The sequence below is a fragment of the Tachysurus fulvidraco genome, chromosome 3 (genome assembly GCF_022655615.1).
Source record: "Tachysurus fulvidraco isolate hzauxx_2018 chromosome 3, HZAU_PFXX_2.0, whole genome shotgun sequence".
Taxonomy (NCBI): domain Eukaryota; kingdom Metazoa; phylum Chordata; class Actinopteri; order Siluriformes; family Bagridae; genus Tachysurus; species Tachysurus fulvidraco.
The window spans coordinates 27,503,823-27,518,490 of record NC_062520.1 but is presented as its reverse complement, the minus strand read 5'-3'; the positions used below and the strand labels follow the sequence as shown (position 1 = coordinate 27,518,490).

General features: G+C 44.9%; 1 protein-coding gene across 1 annotated transcript; it reads left to right on the top strand.

Moving 5' to 3' along the window:
- Window positions 1-8,726: 8,726 nt before the first annotated feature.
- Window positions 8,727-14,125, top strand: pard6ga (par-6 family cell polarity regulator gamma a). The gene is made up of 3 exons (XM_027154098.2): window positions 8,727-8,798; window positions 9,195-9,417; window positions 11,598-14,125. The coding sequence occupies exons 1-3, from the start codon at window positions 8,733-8,735 to the stop codon at window positions 12,533-12,535; spliced, it is 1,227 nt and encodes a 408-aa protein (XP_027009899.1). The 5' UTR covers window positions 8,727-8,732; the 3' UTR covers window positions 12,536-14,125.
- The last annotated feature ends 543 nt before the right edge of the window (window positions 14,126-14,668 follow it).

Sequence of the window (14,668 nt, the reverse complement as noted above, 5' to 3'; positions counted from 1 at the left end):
GCAGATGGCTTGACTGACCTCTTCAACATTTCCCTGAGTAACACCGTTGTTCCAACATGCCTCAAGACAATCACCATCGTCCCCGAACCAAAGAAGGCTGGAAGATCTCAGTCAGTTTGGATCGGGAACAGCATCTCCAGCACCACCACGCTGAGCACTGGGGCCCCTCAGGGCTGTCTGCTCAGTCCACTGCTGTTTACTGTGCTGACTCACGACTGTGTAGCTGTCATGATCAGCACACCTGCCTCACCTCCGCACCCACAACGGAGAGAATCGTCTCCGGAGTATTAAGTGCTCCCGGACTACACTTCCCACTACACCCCGCTCAGCCTAATCAGTGCACCAGCTGTTCTCTATCAGCTGGCGCACTTAAATAAGCAAACGAACTTGATCCCATTGCGAAGTCTTGATTTGCTACGGCTATCATTCTGAGCGTTGTCTGATTGTTCCTGTTTCTGGTTTTTGATCTGTTTCTGTATTTTGCCTCACGACTGATTTCTGCCTGCCCTGACCTTTTGCCTGTTGTTCTGACTACGTTTTTGCCTTACCTACACTGTCGTGTTTACCGGTATTGAACTCTGCCTGTTGTTTCCGAGATTATATATTAAAGCTGCAAATGGATCCTCAGTCTTACGACTCATCATTACAGAAGACTTCGCCCCCAAGCGATCCAGCAGCCGTCTCTCAGCTTGCCACCCAGCTCTCCGCTCAAGCCCAGCAGCTCGCCGGACACCACCAACAACTAACGCGACTTACCTCGCTCATCGGAGAGCTCGCTGCGGCGTTACAAGGTCTGTGAGGCTCCGCTGCGGCTCCGAACCCTCCGGCACCGGCGCCCCGTCCGCCGACCGATCCCGTCGCGACCCCAGCTGTCACCAGCCCGCGGCTCGCGTTTCCGGAAAAGTTTAACGGAGATCCTGGAAAATGCGGAGGTTTCTTAATGCAATGTCAGCTCTTTGTGGCGCAACAACCGTCCCTGTATCCGACCGCCGCTAGCCGCATAGCGTTTGTGTGCACGCTCCTCACCGGGAAAGCGCTGGAGTGGGCCACGGCGGTTTGGCAAGAGGATGGCTCCGCCTTCCCCACGTTTGAACACTTCCTCTCCCAATTCCGCGCTGTCTTCGAGCACTCCGCCACGGGTGAGAGCGCAGAGGAGCGTTTGTTGGCCGTATCTCAGGGCGACCGTCCCGCCGCTGAGTACGCGCTGACATTCCGTACGCTCGCCGCCGAGACAGGTTGGGAGGAGCGACCCCTAAAGGTGATCTACCGCAAAGGGCTGCATCCGGGTCTACAAGCCGAGCTCGCCTGCCGTGATGAAGGGAGAGATTTGACGGAGTTCATTGACCTGTCCATCCGCATTGACAATTTGATGCGGACACGTCGACCTCCTACGCACACCGCCCGATACGCGCGCGAGACACTTCGCACAGCCCGACCGGCGGACCCCGAGCCCATGCAGCTCGACGCCACGCACCTCACGCCTGAGGAGAGAGCAAGACGCTTCCGCTTCCAACTCTGCCTCTACTGCGGAGAAGCCGGTCACAGACTGGCCGCCTGCCCCAACAAGCCGCCCGGCAGACGGAACACATCGGTGAGTCCTGACCCGCTCATTCCTCAATCTTCGAACTGCGCGGTAGTACAAGTACAAGTTGAAATACGGGGGAAAATGATTAACCAGTCTGCTCTAATCGACTCCGGCGCCGCGGGCAATTTCATGTCAAGGGAGTTTGCGCAAGCCTATAACGTGCCAGTGACCCCATGTGCTTTTCCTTTGGCAGTGGAGGCGGTAGACGGCAGGCCGCTCAGTGAGGGCCCCATCATGCACATCTCCAGGCGTCTCCGGCTGCAGGTGGGCCCTCACCATCAAGAATACCTGCCTTTCCACATCATCCGCTCCCCGCGTCACACCCTCATCCTAGGCTTCCCCTGGCTCCAACTTCACAACCCCGTCATCTCCTGGAGAGACCTGCACATCTCAAGCTGGGGCGAAGCATGCCACCGACACCAGCCACTGCCTCCGAAAACCCCACGACCCAGCACCACGCTCTCTGTATGCTCCACTTCCACCACCTCTAAACTCCCAGCGGAATACCAAGACCTTTCGGCGGCCTTCAGCAAGACTCGGGCCACCGAACTACCACCGCACCGGCCCAGTGACTGCGCCATAGAACTTCTGCCTGGATCCACTCCACCCAGAGGGAGAATCTTCCCGCTGTCGCAACCAGAGACGGCAGCCATGAAAACCTACATCGAGGAGGAGCTCCAGAAGGGCTTCATCCGACCCTCTGTCTCCCCGGCATCCTCCGGGTTCTTCTTCGTGAAGAAAAAAGATGGAGGCCTCCGCCCATGCATTGACTACCGGGCGCTGAACGACATGACAGTCAAGTTCCGGTATCCTCTTCCCCTCGTGCCGTCGGCTCTCGAACAGCTCCGCCAGGCCCGATACTTCACGAAATTGGACTTACGCAGCGCTTACAACCTCATCCGGATCAGAGAGGGGGATGAATGGAAGACCGCCTTTTCGACCCAATCAGGCCATTATGAATACTTAGTCATGCCGTTCGGCCTTTCGAACAGTCCCGCGGTGTTCCAGTCATTCATTAATGACGTGTTCCGCGACATGCTGGACCGCTGGGTGGTCGTATACATCGATGACATCCTTATATATTCAGAGACCATGGAGGAACACACCCAGCACGTGCGGGCAGTCCTTAAACGTCTCATCCAACACCGTCTGTACGCCAAGGCCGAAAAATGCGAATTCCACCAGACCTCCACGACCTTCCTAGGCTACGTCATCTCAGCCGAGGGGGTCGCCATGGACGACTCCAAGGTGCGCGCAGTACTACAGTGGCCCCGACCACAGAGCCTGAAGGAGTTACAGCGCTTCCTGGGGTTCGCTAATTTCTATCGCCGCTTCATCCGTGGTTTCAGCACGATTGCGGCCCCGCTCACCTCTATGACCAAAAAAGCATCCACTCGGCTTACCTGGTCCCTTGAAGCTATAACGGCATTCCGGCGCTTGAAAGCGAGCTTCACCTCAGCTCCCATTCTCCACCACCCGGATCCAGACCGGCCGTTCATAGTAGAGGTGGACGCCTCTAATACAGGGGTGGGAGCCATACTGTCTCAACGCCAGGGCCCGGCCAACAAGATGTTTCCGTGTGCATACTTCTCTCGCAAGCTATCTCCGACGGAACGCAACTACGACGTGGGGGACCGAGAGCTGCTAGCCATGAAGGTAGCATTCGAGGAGTGGCGGCACTGGCTAGAGGGCGCGGTACACCCGTTCACCGTGCTCACCGACCACCGGAACTTGGAATACCTTCGCGCCGCCAAACGCCTGAATCCCCGTCAATCGAGGTGGGCCATGTTCTTCACGAGGTTCAGATTCACAGTGACCTACAGACCGGGGACCAAGAATATCAAGGCCGATGCCCTGTCCCGCATGTTCCGTGAACCCGGCCCGGACACAAGCCCTGAACCCATCATCTCCGAAGCCCACATCCTCGCGCCCATCCAGTGGGACATCATGACGGAAATAACCCAGGCCAACGCCCACACACCACCACCTGCCAATTGCCCTCCATTCCGGACCTATGTGCCCGAGAACTGGCGCACGAACCTCCTGGAGCTCCTACACTCCAACCCCAGCGCCGGGCTTACTGCTTCCCCTGCCCACGCCTCAACGCCCCTGGTCCCACATTGCAATTGACTTTGTCACCGACCTTCCCCATTCCAACAACCACACGGTTATCCTCACCGTGATCGACCGATTCTCCAAGGCCTGCCGTCTGATCCCCATGCCGAAACTTCCCACAGCCTTCGAGACCGCGGAGGCATTGTGCAACTTTGTCTTCCGGTACTATGGCCTGCCTGAGGATATCGTGTCCGACCGCGGTCCCCAGTTCACCTCACGAGTCTGGGCGGCATTCTTCAAACAACTCAACGTGAACATCTGCCTCACCTCGGGGTACCACCCGCAAGCCAACGGACAGACGGAAAGGCTGAACCAAGATCTCATCCGGTTCCTACGCTCCTACTGCCACGATAACCAGACCGACTGGAGCACATACTTGATGTGGGCTGAGTATGCTCAGAATTCTCTCCTCAAACCCGCCACGGGTCTAACCCCATTCCAGTGCGTCCTGGGATTTCAACCTCCTTTGTTCCCCTGGTCCGACACACCCTCGGACCTACCGGCCGTTGACGAGTGGTTTCGTCGCAGCGGGGACACATGGAGCGCGGCGCACCGGCAGCTACGGCGAGCCATTCGCAGGCAAAAGACACAGGCCGACAGACGCCGCCGTGAGCACCCCGACTACCAACCCGGACAGTGGGTCTGGCTGTCCACCCGCGACCTCCGCCTCCGTCTGCCCTGTCGTAAGCTCAGCCCACGGTTTGTGGGCCCATTCCGAATCATCAGACGGATTAATCCAGTCTCCTACCGCCTGGCACTACCCCCGTCATACCGCGTATCTCCCACCTTTCACGCCTCACTTCTGAAACCCGCGGAGAGACCACCGAGAGACCCAGAAACCTCCGCCGAACCACCAGCACCCCTCTTGGTCGACGAGGGAGAGGCATACCAGGTCCACGAATTGCTGGACTCCAGGCGCCGACGGGGCCGCCTGGAATACCTAGCCGACTGGGTGGGGTACGGCCCGGAAGAACGCTCCTGGGTCAAGGCAGGGGACATCCTGGACCCTTCACTCACCACTGACTTCCACCTACGCCACCCAGACAGGCCCGCTCCCCGGTCTCGTGGTAGACCTCGACGTCGCACACGTCCTCGCGTCAGGAGCCGCTCGCAGGGGGGGGGCTCTGTCATGATCAGCACACCTGCCTCACCTCCGCACCCACAACGGAGAGAATCGTCTCCGGAGTATTAAGCGCTCCCGGACTACACTTCCCACTACACCCCGCTCAGCCTAATCAGTGCACCAGCTGTTCTCTATCAGCTGGCGCACTTAAATAAGCAAACGAACTTGATCCCATTGCGAAGTCTTGATTTGCTACGGCTATCATTCTGAGCGTTGTCTGATTGTTCCTGTTTCTGGTTTTTGATCTGTTTCTGTATTTTGCCTCACGACTGATTTCTGCCTGCCCTGACCTTTTGCCTGTTGTTCTGACTACGTTTTTGCCTTACCTACACTGTCGTGTTTACCGGTATTGAACTCTGCCTGTTGTTTCCGAGATTATATATTAAAGCTGCAAATGGATCCTCAGTCTTACGACTCATCATTACAGTAGCAATGCACAGCTCGAACCGCATCTTCAAGTTTAATAATGACACATCATTGGGTCTCCTCAGTAAGAACGAAGAGTCAGCATACAGAGAGGAGGTGCAACGCTTAACTGCCTGGTGTAGAGCCAACAACCTGTATCTGGTTGTTGACTTCAGAACATTACAGAGTGACCACTCTCCCTTAACATTGCAAATCTTCCCAGGAGATCGTCAAGAGAATCAAATTTCTTGGTGTAAAACCTCACCTGGTCACTCAACACCAGCTCCATTAGTAAGAAAGCCCAGCAGCACCTCTACTTCTTATGAAGAATGAGGAAAGCACATCCCCCTCCCCCCATTCTGAAGGGATGTTTTATAGGGGAACCATTGAGAGCATTCTGAGCAGCTGCATCACTGTCAGGTTTGGGAATTGTACCATCTCAGATCGCAAAAGACCCTGTAGCAGATAGTGAGGAAATCTGAAAAGATCATCAGCATCTCCCTTACCTCCATCATGGACATTCATAAAACACGCTGCATTCGCAAAGCCAACAGCATTGTGAAGACACACACCCCTTACATACACTCTTCATCCTCCTACCATCTTGAAAAAGACTACTTGCTTTATGTGGGTAATAATACAAACAACTGATCCACTGGCAAAAAAATCATGCACACTCCCAGAGAATCCACAGCCATTTTGAGGACAGCTGCAACATCTGGTGCATGTGGCCGAGGATCCAGGTCATCACTAACTGCAGGACAACTTCACCTGCTGTGACAGTGATGCCTTCCTTTCAGATGTGCTGAACTACTTCTACACTCATTTTGAGGCAAAGGATAGAAAAAAAACTGTCCACAGCCCCAATGTCAAAAGCTTTAGTCCCCTATGAGAAACCTTGATACTAGCCAGGTGTTGTTGATGATAGAGACACTGACATGTCCCAGTCACCAAGTCGTTTGTATAAGTTGTCCAGAATATCTGTCTCCTTTATCAGTTACAAGAGTCGGGTGGCATGCAGGGGCAGATCTGCCATGAGCAAGTTGCAAAATCAAGATGACATTCCGTGGGGTGTCAGATAATCAGTCGAGGGGGATAACAAGATTATACTGCCCCCGAAAATATACCACAGCTGCGGCGAACAGTATGCCACCAAATGATGAGAATAATACGGCTGTGCTCTTGGTCCACTGTCAAACACTTGACTTTCCTCAAATCATTCACTTAAACCAATCTTTGTCAAAGTAAAATAAATACCAGGACCCAAGGTTTCCCTGCAATATAGTACCCAGATCAACACACTGCAACTTGCCTTCCATAGTGCATCATCGTGCCACCTCTTACCCAAGTATGTGACATACACACATCCAGCCATTCATGTTACCTGAAAGAAAACAAGCAAGGTGTAAGCAAGTGCATTTTGGACTATGCATATTGACTCCTTAATATCATAGTCAGCGTCAGCATTTTAAGTTGTGCTACAGTAGCCCTTCTGTGGACTGCAGAAGATAGGGTAGCCTTCACTATCTACGTGCAGCAATGAGAATTGGGCCCCCATTAACTTGTCACGAGTTCTCCAGCAAGGCTCTTGGTTAGGTACTAACCACTGCATAGAAGGTACATCTCACAAGACCTGCTGTTTAGAAAATGCTCTGACCAAATAGTCTAGCTATCACAAGTTGGCACTTCAACTTGTTTGTTTAGCCAGACAAAGCTGTTCAGATCCTTGTTTCAAACACATATTTAATCTGTTTTCTTTGCTGCTTAATACATCCTGCCCCTTGTAGGTGCCATTGTATTGAAGTAAACAATGTTATTCACATTACCCTGTCAGTGGTTTTAATGTTATGACTAATCAGTGTATATATTGTGCATATCCTGTAAGTCTTGAAGTTGCAAATCACTATTATTCCTGTACACATATTTTGATAAGTAATTAACCTGACAGTATTTTACAGCAATTTGTAAAGCCATGTTCATAATCTATTTTTTTAACAGTAAGCCTATGTACACAACAGTCCACACACTGGTTAGTACTACCAGTAAGTAGTTACCACCAAAATAGATCTACAGATTTTCACACAACTCAGTGGTGTCTTCAGTCAGAACAATGAGAGAATTAGGTTTTTATATTTCAGTTCAGAACTAAATACAATAGTTTCCATAAAACTAATTTAAGCTCAGGATGTTGGGCATAAATGAATTTTTATGCAACTGGATCTCCAGTTTTTTGACTGTTTGCCAGGCAATGGTAAGGGTTTGAGGTAAGGGCCACAGGGGGATCGACAAGGATATGTGCTAAGCCCTCTCCTTTACTCCCTGCATACATATTATTGTGTGTCACTGCATGAATCCAAAATCATGAAATTTGCTGAGATAGCGTAACGATAGGTAACAATGAGACTGGTCATAGATTATTGGAAGCAGGCAAGAACACAGCACACTTACATTAAACAGAACGTCAGTAGAAAAAGTCGACAGCAAAACCCTTGTGGTTCACATTTATGGGGATATCACATGGTCCACACATGATGTTGCAATGAAGAAGGCACAGAAATTAATTTGCATGTACTCATAGTCCTAAATAATTCTACAACAGTACTATTGAGTGCATCCTAACCAGCAACATCACCTGTTGCATTGCACTGATTTTTGAGCACAGACTTCTGCAGAGGTTTTGCACAAACACTGAATGTGAGTTTCCTCCAAAACATCTACACCAGATGCATAATAAGGAGATGCTTAAAGGATCATAAAATACCTTAGCCACTCGAGCCACAATCTTATTTCACTACCTTCAGGTGGATGGAACTTTTATATCAAAGCACACACAAATACACTCAGGGACAGTTGTAGCATGCAGACAATACAGCTGCTTAATAACCACACAGTAGTAAAGAACATTTACTTTTTCAGTCAACATTTAGGACTGCTACTGGGTGTTTAATTACCCTACACTACTTCATTTACTGCAATTTAACAGATTGCTGCTGATTGCATGTTTTCCCACTGCTTGCATCAAGAATGTAATATTCGCACAAAGCCTTAGCTGTGAGGGATTTTTGAAGATATTTAGATTTTTAAAAATACACTAATATAATAAGCAATCTTAGTGGTTTATAAGCCGATTTTGTAGATTCAGATTAATATTTTTTAAAAGATTCGATTCAGTTTAATAATTTACATGACTAGAAAACTGGATAACACATCGCAGGTTTCTCAGAACATGAATCCCACATAATCTGTGTTGATTTGTCTACATTGCTGATTTGTTTACTTCCTTAACTTTTGTAAGTTTTAGAAGAAGGCTTACACTAGAGGGAAATTACACTGAGCAATTTTTGAAGATCAGAGCTCATTAATTCCTTGGGGACATGATGGCTTCATAGATATTTACATGCTCCTCCTCAGCACATTAGACAACTATCAGTGCTGCTTTTCCTGTATCGTGAATTGTAAGAATTCTCTGGTTATAGCTTTTAAGGATCCGCTTATAAAGGAAAAATGATACGAAGTTTGGGCAAATTGTCAGGTTTGCGCAGCCACTCGGTTGTTGAAGTGAAAAGCAAAGTAAGTTAACATTAATATTATTTAATATATATATATTTATAATATAACATCATTATTTTAATAATTAATATCAAGTGTTAAGTGTTATCAAGTGTAATATCAAGTGCTAAAATGAATGATATTAATTATTAAAATAAAGATGTTTTATGTATATAATATATAACATCATTATTTTAATAATTAATATCATTCATTTTAGATAAAATAATTTGTTTTAATCATGATTTTAAGGTCTAATGCATTTGTAAAACTTGCTTGTGAGCCTAAAATAGCAGTAACACTTTATTTGTGTGAAGTTGGACAGCTGTACACTGTAGCACAGCTTTTAATTCAACACTATACATTTTGCTGTCATTGTAATTATATATTTTTCTGTTTTTTGTTTTTTTTCTAAAGTTTGGTGCAGAATTTAGGAGATTTTCTCTGAATTGCTATGAGCCTGGTGTGTTTAAGGACTTTTATCAGTTTATCCTGAACCTACACCAGCTGTTTCCCACAGAAATCTACATCAGCTATGCAGATGTACATGGAGACTTACTGCCGATAAATAATGATTATAATTTCTATAAAGCAGTTTCTACTGCACAGCCACTACTTCGCATCTTCATCCAGCTGCAAGGTATGCTGTCAAGTTTACTATAAAGAGGGAAAGGTGGAGATTATTTCATGAGTCCAGAGTCGGGAAAGGGGACAAAAGGGCGACTACGAATGAAAATTGTCCAGGTAGTGAAGCATTCCAATAAAATGTCCACGGGGCAAAATATTCTTACTGTCTTTCCACATCATGGATGACGAATGTGGTCTATTTGTGAATATATTTTACATATGAATTTACTATTATTATTATTATTATTATTTGGTTTCCGTGACAAAATAACTAGATTTGCTCAATTTTAATCAGTTTATTATTGTAGTGCAAGAAACTACAAGTAAAATCCTCATTTATTAAACAGTGTTAAATGCTTACAGTGTTGGACGAACGAAAAACATTCAAAAAACATATGCAGTACTGAATGAATATGTGAACCCACAAGCTGAATTGTTGAGTAAATGCTCATTGATTCATTCACAAACACTGTATGAAGTTTTGAGGAAAAAATTTAATTGTTTTGAATGTATTTTGTTTTCTCTGCTATCGGCTTTGCATAATGGCGGTTTATCAGAGTGCTCATCAAGCCATGTGTTTTGTTTGCAGTCTCTCTGTCTGAAACAGGAAGCAAATTATCTCCTCAGGAATTATGTGTACTTAAGTGTAATTTCTTAGCAGTGTTTTGTGACCGTCTTGCATGACTAAGTCTTCCAAAAAATATTTATTTGCATTTATTTGAAGAAGCCTCTGAAAACTAAAAGACGATACAATCCTGCTAGTACAAATAAGATTTATTACATTACGTATTTGCCAAAAGTATTTGGAGACATGACGGTCACACCCATATGTTCCTTGTTGAAAATCTCATTTAAAACCATGGACATTAATATGGAGTTGGTCATTCATAGATTTTAGAGTGTGGTTGTGGGATTTGGCCATTCAGACCCAAGAGCATCAGTGAGGTCTCTTGGGAAAAGAAATCCTGGTTTGTATTGATGAATTGTGTCTAAAGGTGTTAAGGTCAGAGCTCTGTGCAGGCCACTTGAGCTCTTCCACCAACCTTACTCAAACCACTGTCATGCTAGAACTTGTTTGGGATAAGCTCCTTAACTGAAGGGATTTGGTACAATTCAAAGCAAATGTTATGCTATATCTGTTAACGTTATAGCAGACAAAGATTCTTTAACGTTATAGCAGACAAAGATTCTTTAACGTTATAGCAGACAAAGATTCTTTAACGTTATAGCAGACAAAGCTCAGGGGTCGGCAACCTTAAACACTCAGAGAGCCATTTGGACCCGTTTCCCACAGAAAAATAACACAGGGAGCCACAAAACCCTTTTGACATCTAAAATGAAGATAACACCACATATATCGTTTTTTACCTTTATGGAAAGTATAGAAAAAACTGTAGTGTTGCATTTATGAAATCAATGAACTGCTACCGAGTAAACGATTTTATTTCTGCAAGCAAACAAAAATATTTTGAACAGTTTGAACTAACCTTAACAAAAAAGACGCCTTGTTTAAGGTTACTTTCAAATAAAATGTTCAATGTCACTCTTCATGTTCATGACATCAAAATTTTAACTTGCTGTCTGCAGCAAACCAAAAATGCGTCTGCTTCTGTGTGTCGGATTTCGCAAGTCGGCAGTTATGACGCATATTTTGAGCGACAAAAAAATTGAACACGGTTTATTTTAATGTTACAAGAGCATCATAATCTTAGAACTTTTTTTTTAAACTAACTAACTAAAATAAAATTAATTTAAATTAAATATTTATTTTCCAAATCTACAGGAAGCCGCAGCAGAGGGATGAAAGAGCCACTTGCGGCTCCGGAGCCGTGGGTTGCCGACCCCTGTTCTAGACAATTGTGTGCCTCCATTATTGTGGCAACACTTTGGGTGTAAAAGTTTTGGCTATGTAGGCTACTGCATGTGTATTTTTGAAATTTTGTTTAAAAATGTTCTTCAGATTGTTTGTTCTGTGTGCTCATATCTAAAATTGGACAACCTAACAAATGTAGAGTCAAAATTATACTTCTATGGTACCTGTAGTTTTTAGTTTAAAGTTGTTGTCTTAGATATTTAGTAACTGAATTTTAATTCTTTCACTTTTGCTGCACTGGTGTCACTTATATTGCAAAATATCATATCAGGTTATTATCATAACATTTCACATCTGTCTGATACATTGGTGTTTTACAGAAGAACTGGACCAAGGTAACATTATTAGCAAATGTGTGACCCGGAGAAAGAAATCCACCATAACAGTTAGTGCTGATGTCAGCCACAGAGGCCATGTTCAGATTGGAAGTCCCCAGAATTTCCGTCCAGTTTCCTCCATAATTGATGTTGACATCTTGCCTGAATGCCACAGAAGAGTTCGTCTGTACCACCAGGGCTCAGACAGGCCTCTGGGTTTCTTCATCCGTGATGGAATCACTTTCAGTGTAACTCCTCATGGACTTGAGAAAGTTCCAGGAATCTTTATCTCACGTATCGTTCCTGGAGGATTAGCTGAGAGCTGTGGTCTTTTGGCCATTAATGACCAGATCCTGGAGGTCAACGGTATTGAAGTGATAGGGAAGACCCTGGATCAGGTTACAGACATGATGATTGCTAACAGCCGCAACCTAATCATCACTGTAAAACCAGCAAACCAGACCAAAAGTATAAGAAATCCCATCATCTCTCGAAACCCAGAACTCCAACTTGATGGCAAGGGTTCCATAAGCTACCCAGGACTTCCTATTATTATGCAAGCCTATGATTGGATGCGTAACGACTCAGTGAGTGATGATGATTCAGACATGGTTGTGGACAATACTGTGAAATTCTCATCCCAGTGCTCGAGTGCCTCTCCGTCTTCTCAAATTAGCATTCACAATCACCACAGAAATGGCCATCCCTACTCTCAAGAACTGTGTCATTCACAGCCCTGCCTCAATTTCACAGCTAATGCGGGGCCCATTTCATTACAGAGAGAACAGAGCTCACGGCAGCATTATCAGGGCAACCCAGCATTCAGACAGAGAACGTCTAGCACCTTTGACATCTTGGGTGCATTAAGCCCAGATCTGCAGCAGCGCCTCATGATACCTCAATGGGCCATGGAGGAGGATGGAACTGCTATTACTTTATGATACTAACTTTATTTAAATCTCTATACTAAGGCAATTTTTGGGCACATTGATTTTTTTTTATGGAACATAAACCACTGTACAAAATATTTTACAATGGATATCATATTAACTCTTGAAATCAATTTTCATTTTAAAGTATAACTATTAATACAAATATATTTAGTTATTCCCCATTAATGCTCTCTCTAAATCTGCTATAATAGCTAAAAAACTTTCAAATATTTTTGATTACCTTCCTGGTGTGTGTGTGTGTGTGTGTGTGTGTGTGTGTGTGTGTGTGTGTGTGTGTGTGTGTGTGTGTGTGTGTGTGTGTGTGTGTGTGTGTGTGATATTTGAAATTCTACTGTGTCCTAACTCCGTTAAAAAATTATATTACAATATTGTTCCAGCTTTAGTGTTGTATCTGTTGAAAAACCTGTACATTTGCTCATTTATGCAGTTATCCAGCTTCAGTTATTGTTCACATCAAGCATGAGATTCCAATGTGAAATCACTGACTTTAACCGAGGCATGTTTGTTGGTTCAAGCTGACCAGTTTTGAGTATTTCACATGCTGATCAGGGATTTTCAGACAAAACTGTGCTTGAGGGGGGATGAGCTACATCAGAAGACCACTCCTGAAGCTATCAAAGGCACATACTGTACTCAACCAATCTGTACAGCTGAAGATTAAAAAAGTCCAAGTGACCAGAAGAGTTTGGGTAAGTCTGTGCCAATCATAGTCTGAAGTTCTTGCTCTTGGCAGACAGGAGTGGAACCTGATGTGTTCTTCTGGTGTTGTAGCTCATCCATTGCAATGTTTGATGCTTTGTGTGTTCTTTTCTGCTTACCGCAGTTGTTAAGAATGATAATTTGAGTTCCTTCCTGTCAACTCAGACCAGTCTGATTATTCTCCTCTCATCTCTGATCAGCTACACACCCTCCAATCACAAGATGTGCACCATTCTGTATGTGTGAAATTCCCAGGAAATATATCTGAAATACTTAAACTATCCCATTTGCCACCAAAAACTATACTACGGTTAAAGTATCTAAGATCACATTTTCTCCAGTCTGATTCTGATTCATGATGTGAACATTAACTGAAACTCTTGACCTGTAGCTGTAAGATTTTATGCATTGTGCTGCTGCCGTGTTTGGATGACTAGATCCAGGTAAAGGTTAGTTTAGTGTTTAAAAGTTAATTTAGTTTATATTAAAGTAGTTGGTAAGTAGATATACTGTATTTGGTTTTTAATGTTGAATGTGATATTAAATCGATTTGTGTTTTTATGATTTTCTGTTCAGGAACAGAATAAGGAAAGGCATATTTCAAGATAAACTTATTAGCTGATGTCAGGTGTCATGTTGTGTGATGATTATCATAGATAGCATCATCATAGTTTTACTCCACATCACTACATTGCCACCACATTCGCCTGCGTCTTGCACAGGATTAGGCTTAGGGTTAGGAAAGTCTGTAAATTAAAAGCACTCATTTTTCAAGCTAAAATATATGGAAATGTATGAAAAAAAAACATTTTGGGGAGGAAAAACTCCCATGTTTCCCATTTCATGACAAAGTAGAAATAAAAAATCTTGGAACGTTTTCGAATCGACTTGTGAAATGTGAACGTGACACGAACGTAAAGACACTTGCGGTTTCGGCAGATGGACGGATCCTTTGCTTATGGGATTATAACAGGTTTAAAATAACAGGTTTAAATAACAGGTTTAAATACAGACCCTGTCCTTTGGTTCGTTTTACACCAAAAAACAAAGAGTGTAAGAGGAAGACAAATAAACATCAGTGGCATCACGGCTCCCTCGAGTCATCGCTCCAGGTCTTTGAGTCTCTGAGTCGTTGCTCCAGGTTTTAAAGATGTTTTATATCTATCGATAAATTAAAAATCCTATAAATTTTACACCAAATGGACAATTAGCCATGATTAAGTGCACAAGCCCAGATGTTTAATGAAGTCTGATTGTGACACCAGTTGTTAAGTGGACAATAACTACAGGTGGGTGTTTCTGTCTAACAGGTAAGTTAGTTAAAACACACACAATCACCATCAACTCAAATCACAAACGCCACTCAAAAGATGACGTTTCGACTTTGGTCACGCCCACTTATTTTATCTATGCACTTTTTTC

Bases quoted from the DNA above. Each gene is read 5' to 3' on its own strand.
- pard6ga (XM_027154098.2), top strand. From the start codon at position 8,733: ATGATACGAAGTTTGGGCAAATTGTCAGGTTTGCGCAGCCACTCGGTT. The intron at 8,799-9,194 runs GTAAGTTAACAT...TTTTTTCTAAAG, and splicing joins TTGTTGAAGTGAAAAGCAAA to TTTGGTGCAGAATTTAGGAG. The intron at 9,418-11,597 runs GTATGCTGTCAA...GGTGTTTTACAG, and splicing joins CATCTTCATCCAGCTGCAAG to AAGAACTGGACCAAGGTAAC.